Below are 22,676 nucleotides of genomic sequence, written 5' to 3'. Positions count from 1 at the left end.
TGTAGCTCCGTGTGGCCTTCTGATCAAGCGCTGGTCAATGAAATGTAAATTCAAGGTCTGGGAGTGACATGGTGGGGGGTGGGTTGTGGGGGGGTGTAGAGGCTGCTTTAAAGGAAGTTGCCTTAGCCAGGAGGGATATCAGTCCCTCCCAGCTGTTCCCCAGCCCGGAATGTCAATGTGATGACTGGACCTCCAACCCTCATTTTGTTCCAGGAGGCAATCACGAGGTTGGAAACCGCCAGAGTAAACAAAAGAGAGGAGGAGCCTGGGTGCTGTTGCTTCGTGGAACTGCCGGGCCAGCCCTGGATGACCAACCTCCAGTCTCACTTTATGTGAGACTACATTCCTGTTTTGGTTTACCCATTGTTATTTTGGATTTTCTGACGTAGTCAGTTGAATCTAATCTTAACAGAAACGGCTGGCATAGAAGACTTCCTTTTGGGAGACTCAGAGATCATATTAGCAAATTAGAGACAAATGAGAAGCTTTGCAATAAAGTAACCTATCATACGCAGAAGTCTAGAGATATCCCCTGAAGATTCCTGTCCCTTGGTTATTCAACAAACACTATTCTAGGCACTGCTGTGATGGGATTTTGCAGATGTAATTAAGGTTACTAATCTTCTGGCTTTAAGATAGAAAGCCAGTTCTGGAGCATCCAGGTGCGAGTCCCTAATCACAGACTGGGGAGAAGAGTCGGCCAGAGAGACGAGCTGGAAGAGGCAAGAGAAATATGATTGATGGGGAAGTCAGTATGGGAAGGATCGGAGGCACCATCGCCAGCTAAGGGATGTAGGGGCCCACGTATGGGAGCAGAGAGCAGCTGCTAGGATCTGCCCGAGGCTGACAGCCAGCCAGGAAGTGGGGACCCCAGCTTGAGGCACTGCTGCCCTCTCCTCTCCGTTTGGAAGCCGATGCTACCCTTCACTGCTCCACTGCCCTTTTTTTTTTTTTTTTGGCGGTACGCGGGCCTCTCACTGTTGTGGCCTCTCCCGTTGCGGAGCACAGGCTCCGGACGCGCAGGCTCAGCAGCCATGGCTCACGGGCCCAGCCGCTCCATGGCACGTGGGATCTTCCCGGACTGGGGCACGAACCCGTGTCCCCTGCATTGGCAGGTGGACTCTCAACCACTGCGCCACCAGGGAAGCCCTCCACTGCCTTTTGAAGGGACTGCTCCTTTGCCAACTATTTTGGACGTCATCTGCATCTGGAGGTGGTCCTCCTCTCTCCCCGGCGTGTGGAAGGTGCTGAGCCCGGAAAAGCAACTACCCAGTTCCCTCCTGCAGAGAGCGTCCTGCCTCCTAGAGGGTGGTCACTGCAGACATACTTCTCAGGGGCCTGCTGCAGGGGTGCAGGAGTGCCTGGGACCTCTTGGGTATCCGGGCGCTTCCTGTGTCCTCATACACGGTCTAGGGGGACGCTGACGCGTTCAGCCCCATCGTCAGCCTGGAGGACACACCAGCAGCACGGAAAAGGGGAAATGCTGCTGGCGTGGAGCCCCAGCAGGGCTTCGTGTGCCCGTCCGTGTCCCCAGTGGCTGTGACCAGGTTCATGGCCCGGTCTGCAGTGGGGCAGAGGAGGAAGGAGACAGGTAGGGGCGGGGTTGGGGGGACAGGCAGGGCAGGTCTCGTGGCTGCTTCCAGCATGGAAGACGGGAAGCCAATGGGGTCTTTTCCCTGCCTCTCCTGTTCTTCCTCCTGACCTCTGGGGGTGGTCCTCTCCTGGGCACAGGTGGCCGCTCCTGGCTTGGTGCTCTGGCCCTGCCTCACCTACCTAGTCGTGGCTGTCACGAGAGGGAGTTTAAGTTCCAGAGCAGGGCTGAGCCACACAGGACAATGGCCCTGGCCTCCGCAGGGGGGACCTTTGACCTCTCAGGCTGGCTAGCATTACAAAGGCATCTTAGCTGTCTGACCTCATTATTGAGGTGCTACCTCAATAATGTGCTACCTTGTGGTCAGCTGGCCCATTATGGTCTTTTTGTTTCCACAAACAGTTATGAATCTAGGAATCTGTTTGTGAATTGCCTGTGAATAGTTCTCCTGGCTGCATTTCATGCTGCGGGTTTGAACCCCCCAGTCCAGTGGATTGAGATTCTTTCGAACCCTCACTCTGTTATCAGGACCACACACCATTCCTCCTGGTTTCGCGTAGTCGATGTTGAACAGGAAACAGGTTCTGATTCAGAGTAGGCAACACGCCACCTGAAACTACCCTGTGGACTTTAGATATCACTTTTCAACTCTCCACGATGTAACCCATCTGCTGGTCATGGTTGGGTGGGCTTATCTTTTGGGCTTAACCCCCCTGTTCCAGGTCTCCACTCCCGGGGAGCCTCTGCTTCTATAGCCTGTGTCCTCGCAGAGCTGTCTTAAGGGGACAGAGGGTGGAGCCATTTTTTCCTAGCTACAATATAGGACCTTCCTCTTTAAGACTTTTGGTCTGGACCTCCTGGGCACCTGAATGTGCCCAAGAGGAGACTCAGGGGTCAGACAGAGCTCCTGAGGGTCTGGTCAGTGGTGCTGTCACAAGCACCCAAGGGGAAGCAATGGACGCAGGGCACCTCCAAAGAGGGACCATCAACAACCTTCCCTGGCACCTACTGTGGTGATGGGAGGAGGCTGCACTGGAGAATAGGGCCAGCGGCCCTTCTCCAACCTGTGCCTCTTTCCCTTCTAAGTCAGGCTCTAGGGGAGGCGCCGCCGGCTCCTGCGGTGCTCCTGGACCTCACGACTCCCAAAATGGCCCCGAGGTTCTGCAAACCAGGCCTCTCTCTGTCTTCTCCCCAAGAGGCCATGGCCACAAGTGCCACAGGGTGAGGAGGGAGCTGATGTCAGTGTCAGATGAGGCCTGGGCCCTGACCTTGGAGAGAGAGGGCAGCCCAGGAAGTCTGGCTCAGGCCAGAAGATGCTGTCCTCCCAACTGACACAGAGATCAAGTCTTGAGGACATGGTGACCTTGAATCACATTCAGTTTCAGACTCTCTGGCTGCAAGAAAATCTTATCTTCAAAGGTTTTGAAATCTGCTTTCCTCAAGCCTCGGGAAACATTTATGGAGAATAGTCGGTGTGCCGGGGACTGTACATGGGGCTGAGGAGATGGTGAAGGTGAATAAAATACAACCTGTTGGTACTTCCCTGGTGGTCCAGTGATTAAGACTCTGCACTTTCAGTGCAGGGGCCCAGGTTCCATCCCTGGTAGGGGAACTAAGATCCCACATGCCGCATTGCACAGTCAAAAAAAAAATTAAGAAAAAACCCTAATGAATAAATACAGCTTGTTTATGTGGGGGAGACAGACTGGTGAACAAGTGATAGGGAAGCAGCCTGAAGGGGCCCCCAACTCAGCCTGGGGGAACGGTCCGGGGAGCCTCCTAGAAATGACCACCAAGCCAAGTCTTAGGGGATTAACAGAAGTGGGGTGCAAGATGGGAACAAGAGTGAAGAAGAGGGGATCCTGTGGCAGGAACAGGACAGAGGGGAATGTCACAGGGAGGGCAGAGCACTCGGGAAATTGCCGGGGGGACTGAGGTGGGACCAGTGGCCAAGGGCCTGGTGAGCCAGGTTAAGGAATTCACTTCTATCCCGAGGCTGGTGCAAGAGCCATTGGAGGGTTTGACGCCGAGGAGTCACGTAGCCTGATACCCACTTTCGATGGTCCATTCTGAAGAAATGCCAAGGAGGGGGCACTGGAAGGACACTGCTGCGTGGCTGGATGCAGGTATGAGGGACGAGAAGCCAGGGATGCTCTCGTGGGTCTGGGTTTCCCCAGGTCTCCACCTCCACTCTCCCCTCCCTGACCTCAGGGCTGTGGGGTTTGGAGACCATCAAACTTCTGATGATGTTTGAAGTCAAGTGTGGGAAAGTGGCCCTGGGAAGTGTTCCCAAGGTAACAAGGGCCAGCTTATCCTAGATCAACCAGAGAATTTCCATGGGGCTTCCCTGGTGGCGCAGTGGTTGAGAGTCCGCCTGCCGATGCAGGGGACACGGGTTCGTGCCCTGGTCCGGGAAGATCCCACATGCCACGGAGCAGCTGGGCCCGTGAGCCATGGCCGCTGAGCCTGCGCGTCCGGAGCCTGTGCTCCGCAATGGGAGAGGCCACAACGGTGAGACGCCTGCGTACCGCAAAAAAAAAAAAAAAAAGAAAGAAAGAATTTCCATGGATGGTAGCGGGGCCCAGGAGCAGCGGGAGGAAGGGAGGTGCAGGTGTGCCCAGAAAGGCATGACTAAAAGGAGTGCGCAGGACAGAACCTCCTTTGGACCCCCTTCCCGACATCTGGAAGCCCTCCAGCCCTGCTGCCTGCCAGCCCCATGCCCTTAGAGGCTGCTGCAGGGGTATCCCCGCTGCCGAGGGGCCCGGCCCCACACAGTCTGCTCGGTCTGTTCCTCCAAGGAATTCAATTCTAGCAGCAATTTCATCTCCTCCTCTGCCCAGCACCCAGGGCTGACCCCTGAGCCCCACCTGCTCTCCCAGTTAGGGCTGGGGGAGGGGAGGAGACTCAGGCTGACCAGCCAGCTTGATGATAGATTGTTCCATCAGGATCTGGCTCAGGAAGGAGGCTCTTGGCTTGGCCCCTGCCTCGGGAAAATCCCTTCTTCGATGCCTCACTTTGTCCACCTATCAAATAGGCAGATTCAGTATCTTTATCAACCCTCCTGGCCCTATGCTAGAAAAGAGGCTTGGTACGTTTTGTTTTTTTCTTGGGTGAACGCTTATCTTCAAAGTGCAGCGCTTTTATTAGAGACACAGGAAAACAAGAGCAGTAGCGACTGATTGCCTTAATTACAACAGTTGAGAAGAGTCTGGTGGGGAGACAGGACCTGGGGGCCTGGGCTGCGTATTTCCCAAAGCTCCAAGGGTTCCTAATCCTCCCCAGGAGGCTGGGACCTCAACTCTCCTACACTCTCTGGGGTGCACCCAAGTCAGAAAATACAAAAAAGCCTAAAGGGCATTTACTAAATCACAAAGGTGGATTATATCAACCTGGGAAAGGGCTATTTCCATGCTGCTGGTGGCGGGACTCGTTATTGATAGAAAGTGATGGCCGGGGGAGTCATTCCTTCTGACAGCTCACATTGGAGGAGGAGAGCGAAGAGGGGCAGGCAGGCTGTGGGGAGACCAGGCCTTCCTGACGGCAGCTTCCGGGAGGCCAAGACACCCCCCAGCACAGCTGCTGAGCTCAGGTGAGTTACATGGGAAGGGTGAGGGGTGGGTACGGCCTGTGTTTAGCTTTTCAGCACAGTCAGAGGGGGGAGGGGTCAGGGGCCTTCCCCCGTGACTGAGGTTGGGCTCCAGGGGTCAGTGCTGGCCCTGGACTGCACCCCCTGCCCTGGACCTGAGGAACTAGGGCACCCCCAGCCCATTCCCCACTGCAGCCGTGACCCTCATCTCTGAGTCACCCTTTGATGAGGTTCCTATTCCTGTCTGCACCCCGTTATTAACTGGACTCTTCCTTCCACAACTGTGTACTCTTATCCCCCGGCTCTGAGCAAACTGTGGGGGCAGCAGTGGGAAGCGTGGGCACTCTGCCGCAGGCCCAGCCGTGACTTACACTTAAATCACTTCCCTACTGCAGACTCCCGTGAGCAGCCAAAGACCCCTGTGCCCCTCACACACCCCGCAGACCAGGGCTGAGCCGGGGGGACGCAGGGACAGGCCCAGCCTCTCCTTCCAGGGCTCCCATGGGGGCTGCTGTGGAAACTCACAAACTTCTAATACTTCTTTGAACGCAAGTAACGCATGCTTGTTGCACACACATTAGGAAGCACAGATGAGCAGAAGAGAATTAAAAGTTGCCCGTGATTCCACCCGGAGATGATCATTGTTCTATGCCTTCACTCCGTGTATTCAGCCATTTGTCATCAGCTGTTCACACTTGTTAGTGCGCTGCGAGCATCGTTCAGGGCAAAAGAGCCATTTCCACATCATTTTCTTTAATGACAGCCCAGTGTGTGAGGTGGTCATTTCACCAATTTTTTCGCGGTAGTGCCATCGGGGCTGCTTCCTGTATCATGAATAACGTTGCCAGGATCATCTTCCATCCATTTAGCAATATTTTCCCCGACTGCTCAGCTACAGGCACCCTCTGGGTACTGGGCTTACAGCCACTGACAAAACAGAGGCCTGTGCAGACACATCTCTGGGCATATTCTTTTCTGTTTTTTTTTTAACATCTTTATTGGAGTATAATTGCTTTACAATGGTGTGTTAGTTTCTGCTTTATAACAAAGTGCATCAGCTATACATGTACATATAACCCCATATCTCCTCCCTCTGCGTCTCCCTCCCACCCTCCCTATCCCACCCCTCTAGGTGGTCACAAAGCACTGAGCTGATCTCCCTGTGCTATGCGGCTGCTTCCCACTAGCTATCGATTTCATATTTGGTAGTGTCTATATGTCCAGGCCACTCTCTCACTTCATCTCTGGGTATATTCCTGATAGTTCTTTCAGCTGATGACTGGATGGGACATTGCTGGGCACAGCTTTGCTGGGATTCACTCTCCCAAAGGATTGTGCCCGTCTCAGTGGCCCTTCAGAGAGCCGCTCTGGACAAAGCCCTGTGGCCTCTGTGCTCCAGAATGACCTGGCATGGGCGCAGGCATGACCCTAGGAAACAGAGCAGGCCCCAGCGGAGTCTGGCCGCACTCCGGGCCAGACTTTCACGGGGTGGTTGTTTTCCCAGGCCCCAGATTTGGCGGCTGCGTCTGGGCGCAGGATGTAATAGTTGAAATTGGGCCATCCTAGATAACCCAGAGGTACTGAGGTGCCTTCCCCACCCAGCTCCGGAGGCAGCCCTCCCAGAAGCATCTGGGTAGGGGAGAGGGCGCCCAGGCTCCCACCCCAGGCCGCTGGGAGCGGGTCCGGACCAGGCCCTGCCCCCCACCCCACAAACCCCACCCCCAGCCCAGGCCTCCGCCCCTGCCCCGGCCGCGCTCCGGCGGGTGCCCAGGTAGCCCAAACCTGTCGGGCCGGTTTCGAGAGCAGCGGGACGGAGGCTGGTGAAGGATGCACGGCCAGCCCCGTGCGCGGCCCGCACTCTCGGCCGCCTGAGCCCCGTCCGCCCGGCCCGCAGCCCACCGGCCGACCCCATGGTGCGTGCGCCCGGCCTCCTGGCGGCCCTGCTGGGCCTGGGGCTGGCCCTGGCCCTGGCCCTGCGGCGGGTGGGCGCGGCGGACTGCGGGGCCCTCGGCCCGGCGGAGCGCCTGGCGTTCGCCCCGGCGGCCAAGACCCGCTGGCTGGCCCCTCGCGTCCGCGCGCCGGGGCCCCTGGACCCCCTCTACGGCACCGTGCGCCGCTTCCTCTCCATGGTGCAGCTCAACCCCTTCCCCGCCGGTGAGTGCGTCCCTCCCCCGGGCGGGCCTCGGCGGGTATTGGGTCCCCACTCTGCACCCAAATCTCCTCTCCACCGAGGGGCGCACCCACCGTCGGCAGGCACTTGGAGGGCAGGGTCCCCAGCACTCCCCAGCCCCATCTTCCTCCCCAGAAGGCCCGGGCACCCAGGGCATCACCTTCCTGTGTGACCTTGGCAAGCCCCTTTCCCTCTCTGAGCCGCGGTTTCTCTGTCCTAAGGTAGAGGAAGTTACAGGCAAAGTTCTCCAGCAGCGGGTTGAGCTTTTTCTCTGGGTCTGGTGGCGCCGTGCTGGCTGTGAGGACCAGGATGGGCAGCAGGACAGCCCCCAGCCCGTCGCCTGCCTCTTAGGGGAAGGGCTGCTGCTAGGCCAGGCCCCTTCTCTGCTTTTAACCGGGCTGCCGGCTTCCCCGCTGCAGGGCCTACCTGGGGGGCGCAGGAGGAGGGGGGAGCCAGGCCTCCCTGCAGACACAGCCTCCTGTAGCCCGGCTGAGGCACGAGGGCTCCGGGCTGTGGTGACACTGCCTTCTCCGAGGGTGCCGAGGTGGTGGGAGGACACCCTTCGGAGAGCCCACCTTTGCCTGGCAGCGGGGGTGGACGCAGGGGCAGGGCAGTCACTGCCCCCAGACCCAGCTCGACTCTTTTCCTAGAGCTGATAAAGGCCTTGCTGAATGAGCCATCCTCCGTGAAGGCGGATGAGGTGAGCGGCCGGGGGGCGCTGCCGGGGGAAGGCGTTCAGCGGTGAGCACGAGGGACCGGAGAAGGGGAAGGGCCTCGTCGGCTCAGCCCACTTGCTGGGTGTGCCCCAGGGTGGGGTTTCTGGCATCCCTTCCCCTTTTCCGTGAGCACTGCAGTCCGCGGACCTGATTTCTAACCACGGCTCTGCCCTTCAGCGGCTGTGGGGTTTGCAGGGAGCCCTAGCCTCTCTGGACTTCAGTGTCCTTTGTTTGTAGGATGGTAACACGGTGCCCCTCACAAGAGTTAAAGGAGATGCGAGATGTGTGCATAGTGCCCCCGCCGCCCCGCCCCCGAGTGTGCCTCCCTCCCCTTGGGTTTCCCTCTAGAGTCAGGCGGGAGAGGGCTGGGATGGCAGGATCAGGACAGCCCCTCATGCCTTGCTGCCCTGCCCAGGTGGTGCAGTATGAGGCAGGCTACGTGGTGTGTGCCGTGATCACCGGCCTCTACCTCCTGGTGGTACCCGCCGCTGGGCTCTGCTTTTGTTGCTGCCGCTGCCGCCGGCCCTGTGGTGGCCGAGTGAAGATGGAGCACAAGACGATGGCCTGCGAGCGAGGCACCCTCATGGCCTTCCTGCTGCTGACCACCCTCGTACTGCTGTGAGGGGCGCCCAGGTCAGGCGGGAGGCGTGGGCCGAGGCCCAAGGTGTCCACAGGCATCCAGCCAGCCCCTTGCTCTTCCCCCATCCCTGCAGGATCGGCGTGGTCACTGCCTTTGTCACCAACCAGCGCACGCATGAGCAGATGGGCCCCAGTGCCAAGGCCCTGCCGGAGACTCTGCTCAGCCTCCGGGGCCTGGTCTCCGATGTCCCCCAGGTGAGTGCCAAGTAACCCCGCACGTGCCCCCATGAGCGCCAGCCGTGGGCGGGACAGAGCAGGGTAGGTCCTGCAAATTCGTGCGTAGCCTGCGCATTAGAGAGGGTGCCCCTTCCAGCACGCACCTGACTGCCCCCTGCTGGAGAGTCCCTGTAATCCATGACGGCACCCATGGTATTCTCAGGACAGACGCCCAGTTGTGGCGGGTAGTGGGGGAATAAGGGCTGGGGAAGGGCCAGGAGCCGGGGTGTCCGGGGACAGGAAGGAGCAGCCTCGCGGCCCTGTGTTTGCCTAGGAGCTGCAGGCCGTGGCACAGCAATTTTCCCTTCCTCAGGAGCAAGTCTTGGAGGAACTGAATGGTGAGGATTCCAGCTCAGGCCTGCCTTGGGGAGGCCTCTCATCCCCTCATCCCGGGCTCCACCTGGGAACACCCTCGCAGAGGCGGGGATAGGGTCCAGCTGGGGAGCACGGCGGCCGCTCTGCCGCAAGACCACCCTCCGGAACCCGGGGAGGAGGATGGTTGGCTGGGGAGGCCCCTAGTCTCCTGGGGGCCAGCCCTGCAGACTGCCCTGCGCTCTCCAGGTGTCCACAGGAGCATTGGGAACACGATCCACACACAGCTCCAGAGCACCGTGTATGAGGTCCTGGCCTCTGTGCTCAGCCTGGGCCAGGGTGAGTGTCGCTGGGGGGCGCCCCGCCCTCGCCCAGCCCTGCATTTCTTACACTGTCGGCGGTCCGCCCCTGACTTTCTCACGGCTTTATCCTAGGATCCCTTGTGGCACCTTTGCCCACTCCTGGCTTAACGTGCCCCAGGGCAGTTTCCATTATAACTACAGAGATTAAGGACCACCGGTCCCCTGGGTTTGGGAGGGAAAGATGTTCTTCCTCCTGCAAGGTCTCCAAGGATGCTGTAGCAGTGGAGACCACTCAGTCCAAATGTGGGTCTCGCAGCCCTGCAGGTCTCCGTGGACCACCTCCGAGCCCTGAACGCCACCTCCGTGGAACTTCAGGAGGGACAGCAGGCCCTGGCGCCGGCTGTCCAGGGGCACCGGGAGCGCCTCCTGGCCCTGCTGCAGGAGCCCAGCTGCCGGGGCTGTGCAGAGGCCCTGGACAGAGCCCACGCCTTGGAGCTGGGAGCTGACTTCAGCCAGGTGCAGGCCCAGGCCTGAGGCCCCTTGGGGTGAAAGGGGTTGCTCTGCCCGCTGCCCCAGGAATCCCTGGGCAGCCTCTGTTCCGGCTGTTTCCTGAAGCGGACTCCTGATCCCTCTCCCTGGGCTGCCCCTGCCCTCTCCACGCACCCAGAGTTAACGATGGTCATCCTGGCAGTGGAGTGAGAGCTTCCCTGGGCCACGCGCTGTGTCGTGAGCCTCGTGTGACTTTGCTTCTTGAGTTCTCACTGCCACCCAGGGCCTTCGAGGCTGTGGTGGTCCCCATCTTGCACACGAGGACACAGTATTCAGAGGCCTCTGCCCCCATCCTTCCCCAAGGACCCCTCCCAGGCCTCTCTGTGGACTTTGTCATAAGAAGCTCCTCAAACCATTTCAGGTGCCCTCTGTGGACGAAGCCCTGCATCGGCTGAAAGGCGTCCCAGAGGCCAGCTTCTCCAGCATGGTCCAGGAGGTGAGTGCTTGCCCCAGTCTACCCGACTTCTTCGCAACCTGGCTGGGAACTCAAATGTGAGGGGCCTCAGTTTTTCTCTTTTGGGGTGGGAACCCAGTTGAACCTAAGACTTGGGTCACATCAGGGCCTCGCCTACCCCGTGGCGCCCTGGGCTGGAGCCTCGCGATGCTGGTCCTTGTGTGCACGGGGTCTGGTGGGGGAGGCAGGCCTGGAGCTCAGAAGGAAGAGCTAGGACCCTCGGGGGGTGGGGTCTGGGGATGGCCAAGGAGCGAGCACACAAGCTGAGCCCCAGACGACAGGCGGGCTCTCCTGGGTGGAGACGGGCTGTGGGAAAAGGTGCAGCATGAGTCAGCGCCTGTGACCCAGGGCCTGGAAAATGCCGGGGTTGGGGAAACGGTGAGTCAGTCGTGCTGGGTAACTAGAGCAGAGTGTTCCAGGAGGAGGGAAATAGGGCCTGAGGCTGGAAGAATAGACTGGAGCTGGACTTCAGGGAAATAGCCCTGGTGGTCCTGTGCAGAGTGGCTGGGAGAGATGAGAGGATGGCTAGGAGTCTACTGCAACAGTCTAAGCAAGAGGGGCAGGGAAGAAAGGAGCAATGTTTGGGGGAATTGAGTCAGGCCAGGCTGAGGGAGGGGAGAAGAAGGCACTGACTAAGAGAGGAAAGGGAAGCCTGTTTCCTGATTTCCTGGTCTGGGAGCACCGAGGGGGGATGCTCTCCCACTGGACCTGGCATGCAGGGGTCCCCCAAGCTAGGACACCCGGGCGGACAGCAGGAGGCACAGCTGCATTTGCTTCCGGCAGGAGAACAGTACCTTCAACGCCCTCCCGGCTCTGGCTACCTTGCAGACGGCCGACGTGATCAGAGGTGAGGCCCCGCCCAGGGGCCAGGCTGGCTGCCTAGGATGCCCCCCAACCCAGCCCTACCGACAAGGCTTGTTGAGAGAGGAGTGGGGTAGTGGGGTGGGGAAGGTGAAGGCTGTCCTCCTGGCTGGACCTGGACAGAGAGTGAACCATCTCTGTGCATCCCAGATGTTCTTCCTGTCCATCCATCTCCTCCCTGGGCCCCTGGGGGTCTTCCCCATCCCATAAGCCCCTGCTGCTTTGGGCAGAGCTGAAGAAGGTGGTGGCCCAGCAGCCTAGAGAGCTAAGGACACTGGCCGAAGCGTTCCCAGGCTGGGAGGCGGCTTCTCGCTGGAGCCAAGCACTGGAGGAGATGGAACAGTGCAGCCGCCCCTACCTGAAGGAGGTGCAGAGATATGAGAAATACAGGTGCCTGGGAACCCGTGGGCGTGGGTGGAATGGGCAGCTCAGCTTCTCAGCCACCCTGGAACCAATTTCCAGCCCTCATCAACCCTCCTTATACTAAGTCTCCGCCTCCATTTAAGCCAAGATCCCTCTCTCGTTGGGCCTCTGTGTCCCCACCTTGGCTGTGTGCCCTGGGGATCTGAGCCTGGGGACCCTGTGGGAAGTCACACTTCTAAAGCCTCAGCCTCGGGGTAGTGGCCCCACCCAGCCACTAGGTCCTCCACCAGCCCCTCCTGTGCCCACTACTGCCCTTTCCGTGACGTCCCACCTTCTCTGTGGCAGGTGGATGGTGGGCTGCCTGCTGTGCTCTGTGGTCCTGCTTGTGGTGGTCTGTAACCTGCTGGGCCTCAACCTGGGCATCTGGGGGCTCTGTGACAGGGAAGACCCCAGCCACTTGGAAGCCAAGGGCAAGGCTGGAGCCCGCTTCCTCATGGTGTAAGAAGGGCTGGGGAGAGGGGGAGGGTCTCTCCCCCTGCCCCCGGGCTGGCACATTCCTCTCATGCCCATGGATAGCTTCTGGTGTAGCTGCAGGAGCGAGTCCTGGGGATCAAAAGACTGAGCTGTGGTCTGGCTCTGGGCTGACTTGCTGGGTGGCCCTGGGCAAATTATAACCCACCTGGGCCTCAGTTTGTATAAAAGGGTTGGCCTAGAGCAGGAATGCAAATAAGAAGCACTTCCCCTTCCCACACCAGTGGCAACTTTAATAATTAATGGGCACCTTTTCTCTCTGAGCCCAGATACAGCCTCAGAATCCTGCTTAACCCAGTGTCCAGGCAGCACTACCATTAGGAGGTGGCACCAGAGGTAGAATCTGTTTGCCAGCCCTGAACTAGATAGTCTCTAAGGCCAGGGTTGCCACATTCAGTTGTGCAGGAGGGTCACTGTATAAAGGTGCCTGGCCAAAGGGGTGAGTGAAATCCAGCCCATGTTTCACTCTCCAAGCCTCAAATCCTGGCATGGGGCCACGCCTGTCTCACAAAGAAGCCTTGGTCAGTGGCACAGGTCCTACTCAGATGCTGTAGGTTGCTGCCTCTGCTGGTGGGTCATGGCTGGCCATGCCAGGTGGCCCCGTTGAGGCTGAGCTCTGGAGCTAGTCACCTCCATGTGTCCTCGGCCCAGAGGCCAGCAGCCCTGGCTCTTTGAGCAGAACAGCTGTGCTCTCCTCTAGGCTGCCAGGGCCAGCCAGGGCAGCAGCGGTAGAGTGGGGATGGGGGAGGATGAGGTGGGGCCGGTGAGCAGTTCTGAGTCCTCTCTCCTGCCCCGGGGCTGACTCACTGACCATGCTGGCCCCGGGATGGAGATGGGGATGGAGCGCACGGTCCAGGGCATCCTCCCTCCTGTCTCAAGCCTGTCCCTCCGCCTTCCCCAGGGGTGTGGGCTTCAGCTTCCTCTTCGCCGCGCCCCTCATCCTCCTTGTCTTCGCCACCTTCCTGCTGGGCGGCAACGTGCAGACCCTGGTGTGCCGGAGCTGGGAGAGCGGGGAGCTCTATGAGGTGGGCCTGCCCCACTCTGGGGCCCAGAGGGACGAGGAGAGAGCTGTGGGCAGAGCAGGAGGTTTAGAAGGAAGTAGGAGCCCGAGAGGTTAGAAGGGAGAGAGAGACAGGAGGAATGATGGAAACGGCCAAGGAAAGAGATGGAAAACCACCAGTGAGAGAAAAGAGCCAGTGAGTCCCTGGAAGGCTGCCCAGGCCCCAGGCAGGGACCTCGAAGGATGGCCCCCAGACCTGAGGCCCTCTGCCCTCCTAACATTGAGTCTTGGAATTGGGGATCCTTGTTCCCTGTTGCACTGAGCAGGTGAGCCAAGATGCTGGCCTGGGTCCTCTGCTGAAGACAGGCCGGCCACCCTCCTGGAGAGTCATGGGGAGGGTCCCTGCCAGGATTTAGGGCCCTGGAGTGATCTGAGTTAGAGGCAGGTGTGGGCTGGAGTCCCAGGGTTGTGGTCTCTGCTGTGCCAGGGCAACGTGGGACTAGGCCCTGGGAAGCTGGGTGGCCTTGCCCCCCCACTCCCCGCTCCAGGCCCGTTCCTCTGTGTCCCATCCCCAGTTTGCAGACACTCCGGGGAGCTTGCCGTCATCCATGAACTTGTCCCAACTTCTTGGCCTGAAGAAGAACCTCAGCGTCCTCCTGGCCTATCAGTGAGCGGGTGTCTGGGCTGGGGGCCGGGGTGTGAGGAGGGGCTGAGGCGGGCATCCCATTAGGATGACGTCAGCCCCCACCTGCCTGCCTTCCTCTCATCTCTGATGCCTGTCATTCCTCCGCAGGCAGTGCAAGCAAGGGGCTGCGCTCTGGACGGTCCTGCAGCTCAATGACTCCTATGACCTGGAGAAGCACCTGGATATCAGCGAGGTGAGAGAACCTTCTGGAACACACTGGGGACCCTTCCTGCAGATCCCCCTCTTCTGGTCTTGCCTTGCTGGAGGGACCATCTCCTTGAACCCGAGAAGTCCACAAGAGCAGTTGAGGCGCCTCAGGGGCAGAGGACCCGGGTGCAAGCTCAGGACCTGGCCCAGGGCTAGAGCCCAGGGCAGCTTCCAGAGCGTGAATGCCTGGAGGCTCTGACCAGCTCTGAGCACTGCGCTCCCGGAAGAGCTGAACACAGGTGAGGTTGAGGCCGGACAGGGTGGTGACAGTGAGTGAGAGGACCAGGGTGTGTGTCCTGACTGAGGACAGGCATCGGTTTGGATGCTGCAGTGGGAGCGGGGTGGTTGGCGAGGGAGTGTGACAGTGAAAACGATGGTGATGAAGTTGGGTACCACTAGAGGAGGGCTCCCCACAGCCTGTTCCCTAACCACTGGACTTTGTCAGAACTTGCTATGTAGAACTGGAGAGATTTACTCACACTGGCAAGAGACGGTTCTAGAACAAAGAAAAGGAAGTGCTCCTTCATGAGAGGAGACGTCCTTTGAGAACGTGGTTCTCCTAAGGGTGCACAGAAGCTGTAAAACACCCCCTCCTTTTCTCTCTTCGCGCCTAAATGAGGTGGGAGGAGAGCTGCCTTGGCTCCCAGGGTCCGCCAGGAGCCCTTCCCAAGCATATCCTGGGAAAACCACATTTCTCCCACCTGCTTCTCCCCCCACCCCTCCTAAACTGCTAACTCCTGATTCTGCCTTGTCTCCAGAAACCTTCCAACTCCTCTTGAACCCACCACCTGCACCTAGTCCACAGGCTAGCGTAGCCAAGTGGTCCAGATTTCAGTCCCAACTCCACGCCTTAAACTATAACCTGGGGCAGTTTCCTTAATGCCATAGCTGTCTCCTCTTTCAGCGTCTCTAATCAGAGGAGAGGTCCACTGTGCCGGCACTGCCCTGGTACAAGGCCACAGGGTGAAGGCTGGCCACAGAGGGCTGCAGCAGGGGGCCTGAGCAGAGGAGGCCCTGTGCCCTGCTGGCTGAAAGGGGAGGGCTCTCAGCCCTGGTCCAGCGAAGGGAGGGGTCCAGGTCACAGAAGAGTCTGGACAGATAGGGCTTCAGGTCCAGAGGGACTGGGCAGTCCTTGGGGGCCATCTGGCAACAAACCAAATGTGACCTTAGGAGAACTTGTCCTCGAAGGAGATAATAGTGAGCTGATGATGCAGAGATAATTAAGACAAGGTGTGCTTTCCCAGGCACCACGAGGACTCTGCCCGCCTTGAGACATCTCCTTTACCTGTGTGTTACTGGTGCCTGAAATGCTGCTCCAAGACCCCTGCCTCTGAGAGGATGGGTCTTTTCTCCCCCTGGGGAAGGCAGTGAGGGATGGCGAGAGGTGAGCTGAGCTGGGCTCCGTACTCTGAGGCTCCGCCCTGTCTTCAGCCTCTCACCTGTGAAACACTGGGGCTGAATTTCATGCCCTTTAAATCTCTCCCAGCAATGGTTGGAAAATGTCGAGTCCCTTTTTTTTTGCGGTACGTGGGCCTCTCACTGCTGTGGCCTCTCCCGTTGCGGAGCACAGGCTCCGGACGCGCAGGCTCAGCGGCCATGGCTCACGGGCCCAGCCGCTCCGCGGCATGTGGGATCTTCCCGGACCAAGGCACGAACCCGTGTCCCCTTCATCGGCAGGTGGACTCTCAACCACTGCACCACCAGGGAAGCCCTCGAGTCCCTTTTTATTTTTATTTATTTATTTTATTTATTTATTTTTTTAACACCTTTATTGGGGTATAATTACTTTACAATGGTGTGTTAGTTTCTGCTTTATAACAAAGTGAATCAGTTATACATATGTTCCCATATCTCTTCCCTCTTGCGTCTCCCTCCCTCCCACCCTCCCTATCCTACCCCTCCAGGCTCGAGTCCCTTTTTAAACTGTGCTCTGTCTTAGAAATGTGATTGGGTCTATTCACTCATTCATTCATTCACTCATTTTTACACATTCGACAAATTTGTACAGCCCCACCACGTAGGAGCCTCTGCTCTAGACGCTGAGGGTTTGGTAGAGTGGGCAGATGAGGTGCGGTTCTCGTGGAGCTGATGGCAGTAAACTAGTACCCAGATAAGTAAATAGCACACAGGTGCTGTGAAGACCTTAACACAAGGTGACAGTGATAAAGATGGGCCGGGGAAGCTCTTTTTCTTCTGTGTGGCCTGGGAAGGTCTGTGCTGCTGTCCAGTAGCCAGATAGGCGCTGGAGGAGAGCTGGGTCTCGGTGGGGGTAAGGTGGAGTTGGGGATGGGTGGGGAGCAGAGGCCTGCTGGGAGCCTGTCTGGGGCTGGGAGTGTCCAGGGTAGGGGCCCTGGATATCCAGAAGGAGGGCCCTGAGGGCCTGCTGACCCCTCACTTAGGATAGCAGCTGTGGGGTCCTGGCTCACCCACAGAGCACGGCTCCACCCTGCTCCCTCCCTCCCAGTACACTGCCAAGCTGCAGCAGGAGTTGCAGAAGCTCAAAGTGGACGTGAACAATCTGGACCTGCTGAGCCCAGCCGCCCGCCAGGACCTGGAGGCCCTGCACAGCAGTGGGCTCGAGCGCATCCACTACCCAGGCTTCCTTGTTGAGGTCAGCAGTGGGCACCTCAGGCCAGACCACGGCAGAACAGAGGGGCCCGCAGAGGAGCTGGGGGTCGGGGAGCTGTCTCACCTTGTCTTGGCCCTCCACCGTCCCTGGACCCCTCCCCCTCCACATGCCCCTGGGGCCTCTTCTGCCGGGGGTGTCTCCAGACCATGTGTCCCAGCTGCCAGCACCTGGGCTGGGCGAGAATGAACGTGCCTACACCCAACAGCGTGTGTTGCTGTCCGTGGTCCTGAACCCACTGCTGTGGCGAGTGCTGGTGGGACGTCACCTCTCCGTTGGGTTACACCAGAGGGCGCCTCATTGTTTTTTCTTTCCTAATGGAAAGTGTCTCATATGTTTCACAATTTCAGGTCAAACCCACTGTGACTGATGTGTCACGATAGACTCAGCTGGTGTGGGTGCTTTTGCAAAGACTGGGAATTCTGGGGCTGGGGGAGCCGGGGTTCATCCCCTCTTGGCCTCTCCTGTCCGTCTCCAGATTCAGAAGCCTGTGGTGAACATCAGCGTGGAGAAGCTGGCCCAGGAGCTGGAGGGACTGGCCCAGACCCAAGTGAGAAGGGAGCAGAGACCCCACTTGGCAGGCTGGAGCCAGGGGCCTGGGAGGGGGGACGGGGTGGGAGTGCCTGGATTGGGGAGGGGACTGAGGGCCCCTGTCACCGAGGGCTGAGACTCTGGATCCCCGGCTGGGGTGAAGGGTTCTGTAGCATCAGATGCTACATCTGACATCGCACAGCTGGGCAAGCATCGCTAGGTGCACACCGCTTGTGGAATCTGCTGGGACAGATGCTGTGAGGACAGCTCGACGGATCAGATATCATGACAGTTGCCTCTAGAAGCTTCAAATGGACTGGGAAAAGTAGCACTTTGTATTTATAAATATAGAGAGTTTAAAAAGTTCTCTTCAAGACATCTCATAGACACCCCTCCCCTACCCCCCACGATGCGCAGAGCAAGCTAGGGCCGGACCTGGAACTTGGGCTCAGGCCCCCAAACCCAGATCTGGCCAAGGAACTTAAGGAGGCCTCAGTTTTCTGCCTCTGAGGCCAACCTCTGATTCCAGCGCTTTCCACATCCCTCCAGTATGTCTGGTTGAACGGTTTGGTGAAGGATGTGTCGTCAAAGCCTGTCTCGGCCCGGGCAGAGTGCCATTCTGATATGTCTCCCCTCAGGGCAATACTGTGCTGGCGCAGCAGCTGCAGAAGGAGGCCCAGGGGCTCAGAAACCTCCGTCAGGAGAAGCTCCTCCTCCAGCAGAGGCTTGTGGTAAGTCTGGAGGCTCAGGGAGTCCGGGACCTGGAGAGGAAATGCAGGCAGGGGGCAAGGAGGAGGAGAGGGATGCTGGGAACCCTCCCTCCTACCAGTTCCTTCCCCTGACCAGCCCTGATCTCTTTTTCACAGGCTAAGCTCAACCTCAGTGTCCATGCCCTGGCATCCTCTGCCCCACTTCTCCAGGTGGCTGCTGGGGATGGATGGGGTGGGGGGGAGCAGGTGGGCAGCAGAGGGAGCAAGAACATGCGGGCCCAGCCGGCTTGGGACCTCACCTGCTCTACCCAGGCCCACTGGAAGTTGAGGGTGGGGTGGGAAGATCCTTGAGGACCGCCATATGTGTCCTCTGTCCTTAGGGCCTAACACCACCCACCCCAAGGTGAGTATGTTGTGTGTCGTACGTTGAGTTAATGAATGGATGACTGAATGAGTGGCTGTTCCCTGACCGAGCCCCTCTCCTCTCCCCCAGCTGGAGACCTCAGATGTCCTGGACAGAGTCACTCACCTGAAAGGAGAGCTGCCTACCTGGGCCACCCGTATACTGAAGAATGTGAGTGGGAGGATGGGGCAGGGCTGGGGGGTGGCTTCAGAGTCAGAGGTGAGTTGAAGGGTTAAGGCTCGCAGGGCTCCCACCCCAGGATTCTCCAGCCCTGCCGCCTCACCGTGGCTCCCAGGAAAGCCAGCTTGGCCTGTCCTGTTGGTGCCAGGCATGGGGGGCAGGGGTGCTGGCCCTGGGACTCCGACCAGCCCAGGGCTCCTCTCTTCCCTGCAGGAAACTGAGTGTTTCCTGACCCGGGAGATGGGCTACTTCTCCCAGTACGTGGCCTGGGTGAGAGAGGAGGTGAGTGTGGGCTCAGACCCTCCTGGCCTCAGGCAAGCTTCCAGCGGTACCAGCTGTTCGACCTCCTCTGCCCCCTGAGAGCCCCTGGGGGTGCCCTAGGCCTTCAGGATTGAACCCAAACTCCCAAACCTGGCATCTGGCTGGCTGGGTTCTGCCCATCCCCCAAACTCTGCCATAGCCCTTCTCTGAGGCCTGAGCGTGGACCGGGCTGTCTACCACCCACACTGGACTGGCAGGGGTCTCGCTTAACCCTGAGTGTGTCTGTACATGCGTGTGCGAGTATGTGTGTGTGCAAGTATGTACGTGTGTGCAGTGCATTGTGTGTGTGTGCACACGTGTTGCCTCCCAGTGAGAGTGTGACTTAGAGAACAGCTCTGGGCACACAGTAGGGGCTTAACCCAGGCTGGTGAACAGGGTGGGAAAGGCAGGAGGTGAGCGATGAGCTGATGGCAGTGTGTCCTCCCTTCTCTGTGTTGCCACATCCGTGTGTCTGTGTACAGCTGTGCAGTGGCTCCCCACTGTGTCCCTGGGCCTGTCTGTGTCCCTGTCAACCTTCCTCTGAGCCCCTGTGGGTCTGGGTGTGTCTGCATGTACCTGCCTCACGTTGACACCACAGGTGACTCAGCGCATCGCCACCTGCCAGCCCCTCTCCACAGCCCTGGACAATGGCCGTGTGATCCTGTGTGACATGGTGGCTGACCCCTGGGTGAGTGCCCCCCAGCCCATCAGGGCTCGTGGACGTGGAGGCCCCCACGGGAGGGGCAGCGTGAGCGGGGCCCTGCCCTGGGCCTACACCCCCGCCCTTTCCCTCAGCTCTGAGAATGCGTCCCCGTGCCCCACACTGAGTCAGCGGGGGGACTGGGGGTGCCCAGACGCAGTGCACTGACCTCACCTCCTCTGCTCCAGAACGCCTTCTGGTTCTGCCTGGGCTGGTGCGCCTTCTTCCTGATCCCCAGCGTCATCTTCGCTGTCAAGACCTCCAGATACTTCCATCCCATCGGGAAACGCCTCAGGTGAGGAGGCTGCCAGGCCTGTGGGGTGCAGCAGGGGCCCAGGCAGGAGCCCTTCCGGCTGCTGGGCCCGGCCCCTGCTGCACGCCATCTTGAGACCTCCAGGCAGGGGAGGCTTACGCCTAACCCTGAAGTCACACAGTCTGAGGAGCTCCAGGGCCTTCCATGTGTCTACCCTGAATCCTTCTTGCTGCAACACATCCACCAGACCTAACTTTTGGGCACCCTTGCTACCCCTGAAGAGCTTCTGAGGCAGGAAATTCCGGGCTCTGGGCTTGTTCCTGTGTCGGGGCTGAGGGCCTGGGCCTGGGGGCCTCACTCACTCACTCCCTGTGATGCTGCAGCGCCAGCAGCTCTGAGGACACTCAGCCCTTCCACATCCCCCGTGTCACCTCCCTGAAGCTCTAGGACCGCAGTGAGTGAGTTTCCCCCTGCTTTACTCCTTGGTGCCAAGGGTGGGGCTGAGAAGGGAAGGGAAGGGTTTGGGTTCTGGGGTCTCCAGGGCCCAGGAGAGCAGGAAGGTTCTGGGACTTGGCTGGGACTGATAGGCCTGAGCTCAGCTCCTCCCCTCCCTCCCCTCCCCTCCCCTCCCTTCCCTTCCCTTCCCCCTCCCCTCCCCCTCCCCTGTTTGTTCTTAATCCACAACAGGGATATGGACGCAAGGTGATGCATGGGGCTGCCTGCCTTCCCTGCTGACTTTGCCTGGACCAGAGGATTTCTGTCGCTTTTGCCACCAGAGCCCAGGCTGGCATCCAGGCCTGGATTGTCCCCCAATTCCAGTTACCTGAGCCCATCTTGCTACTCCCTTTGCACCCCTTTCTGCTCACGACCCCTTCATTCATGCTCAAAAACACACTTACCTTCTGTTGAATCTCAGAGCAAACAGGTTCCTCCAGGTGTGTCTCCCTCATCCTCCTTGCTGCAATATATTAGCTCCAGGAAGAGCCTGTTCTCCACCTAGTGGAACCTCGTCTTCAGCCCCTTGGGCAGGACAGAGGCCCTGGCCAGCCCCATTCTGTCCCATCTGCCCCTCCCCCTGCCCATGCCTCCCACACGTCTCCAAGCTCCTTGCCCCTTTACCTCCTCTCCTCTGACCCCCCACTTGCCCCACTTCACTCTGTCCCCTCCCCAGCCCTCACTCCCTCCCCCCAGGGAAGCCCTTTCCCCCCCTTTGTCCCCTCTTTACCTGTCCCCTTACTACCTGTCGGCCACAGGGACCCCTCCTGCCACCAAGCAGGCCAGGGGCCACCATGGCCTGGGCCCGGGCCGGCTGCAGGCTCTGCCTCGTGGCCCCTGAGCGCTCTGCTGCTCAGGGGGTGGGACCCTCCACAGACCCCGGCCTGGATGTCTGGCCCCCAGGGGGTGTGGGAGGCCCGTGTGAAGGCTGAGCCCCCGTCTGCACCTTGGGCTGGAAGTCACACTGCTGTCCCTCGCCTTAGGGAGCACTGACTCCCTAAGAAGGGACCTGGGATGTGGGCTGGAGCAGGGGCTCCCCCTCAGCTCCCAAGAAGGTAGCCTCTTCGACAGTCACCACCCAGCTTTCCAGGAGAGATCTGGTGGCCACAAGAGGATTTGGCACTGTGGCCCTTACCTCTTCTATCCTATGCCCCTGACTGGGCATCACCCCTAGTCCATCCCTGTGCCCTCCCTGCATGCTGGACCCTGAGTTCCAGAAATGGGGAGGAGGAGGGGAGAGAAGAGGTGGACAGGACGGATCCATTAAAGTGTTCTCACCTGGCTAAGTCTTGGCCTTGGATCCTTCCGCTCTCCCAGGTAGGGCCCTGGATGGGGTTGGCGCTTAGTGAGTGTTTGTGGAGAGAATCCAAGGCCTCCTCTGACCACAGGCATCCAGGGGTCCCCCCAGTAATCAGCAGGTGGGGAGTGGGGCCCACACTGAGAGCAGGCAGACTTGGGTTCACACCTGGCTCTAACGTTTGGTAACCAGGGCACCTTGAACATGATCCATGGGTCCCCTAGACCTCAGTTTTTCCGCCTATAAAATGGGGAAAATAGTCATAGCCGCCTCCTAGGGTTGTGAATAATGTGACAGTGTGTGGAAATCCCTTGGCAGGGGCCTGGCACAAAACAAAGACTCAAATGCTGCTTTTTTTTTTTTTTGCCATGACTGCTCTGGGCCGGGGGCAGAGCTGGGTCTGGGCAGATACAAGCGAAGAGGGAGATGGGTCCCTGTTCAAAGGAGCAAAGCCCTTCAAGATTAGAGTCTGCTGAGTTTCAGAGGGTGTCTATGTTTAGTTGCATCTTACAAACCAGCAACAAATTTGCTACTAGAAATTGGGATGGTGCCTACACAATGTATGGTCACTATGGCACGCACACTCTCAGACCAGCATCCTTGAATGTAGCACGATCGCCTCTTCTGGGCTTTTCCCAGAGGATTCTTGGCTTGCTTTTCATGTTGCCCTGTGTGGGGAACTGAAGCACCCTGCATTTTAAGAATGAGATTGATGGGATAAAAATAGAACTAGAAAATGATTAAAAAATCATTTCTAGTTCTCTATCAAAATTGCCTATCTTACCTTTTATGTATCTGAGCAAACAAGTATGGTTATTTTAAAGTTCAATAACTCCCTAATATGGAGCCTCTGTGAGTCTGTTTCCAGTGTCTGTTGTTTCTCTTGGTTTTTGTTAGTATTGTCTTGTCTCCTCACATACTTGGCAAAAATTGAGTGCCACACTTTGTTTTTTTTTCTTTTTTCTTTTTTTTTTTTTGCGGTACGCGGGCCTCTCACTG

At 58.7% G+C, this 22,676-nt stretch overlaps 2 protein-coding genes across 8 annotated transcripts in view; both read left to right on the top strand.

Moving 5' to 3' along the window:
* Positions 1-4,128, top strand: part of ZNF892 (zinc finger protein 892) — a 50,863-nt gene extending 46,735 nt beyond the window's left edge. For all 3 annotated transcript variants that reach the window (XR_009566078.2, XR_009566077.2, XR_009566076.2), the window contains 2 exons: positions 214-332; positions 3,587-4,128. The gene's annotated coding sequence lies outside the window, so the exon portion shown is untranslated. The remainder of the gene's footprint in view (positions 1-213; positions 333-3,586) is intronic.
* Positions 4,129-4,139: 11 nt separating this feature from the next.
* PROM2 (prominin 2) lies at positions 4,140-22,529 on the top strand. Of its 5 annotated transcripts, XM_030838968.2 has the most exons (24): positions 4,140-7,331; positions 7,998-8,047; positions 8,479-8,681; positions 8,777-8,897; positions 9,193-9,256; positions 9,480-9,569; positions 9,849-10,048; positions 10,443-10,517; positions 11,319-11,382; positions 11,627-11,786; positions 12,105-12,257; positions 13,192-13,315; positions 13,866-13,957; positions 14,084-14,168; positions 16,647-16,793; positions 17,287-17,358; positions 17,978-18,070; positions 18,206-18,259; positions 18,543-18,623; positions 18,846-18,914; positions 19,531-19,620; positions 19,821-19,927; positions 20,269-20,343; positions 20,573-22,529. In XM_030838968.2, the coding sequence occupies exons 1-23, from the start codon at positions 7,088-7,090 to the stop codon at positions 20,330-20,332; spliced, it is 2,502 nt and encodes an 833-aa protein (XP_030694828.2). In that variant the 5' UTR covers positions 4,140-7,087; the 3' UTR covers positions 20,333-20,343; positions 20,573-22,529. The 5 variants fall into 5 exon arrangements, with proteins under 5 accessions (XP_030694828.2, XP_030694831.2, XP_030694829.2 ...); XM_030838971.2 differs by lacking the exons at positions 4,140-7,331; positions 7,998-8,047 and having other exon boundaries at positions 8,488-8,681; positions 9,232-9,256; XM_030838969.2 differs by lacking the exons at positions 4,140-7,331; positions 7,998-8,047 and having other exon boundaries at positions 8,488-8,681; positions 20,269-20,339.
* Positions 22,530-22,676: the final 147 nt, after the last annotated feature.

This window comes from Globicephala melas, chromosome 12 (genome assembly GCF_963455315.2).
Source record: "Globicephala melas chromosome 12, mGloMel1.2, whole genome shotgun sequence".
In the NCBI taxonomy this organism is placed as follows: Eukaryota; Metazoa; Chordata; class Mammalia; order Artiodactyla; family Delphinidae; genus Globicephala; species Globicephala melas.
The sequence above is the reverse complement of the archived record's forward strand: the minus strand, read 5'-3'. Positions and strand labels throughout refer to the sequence as shown.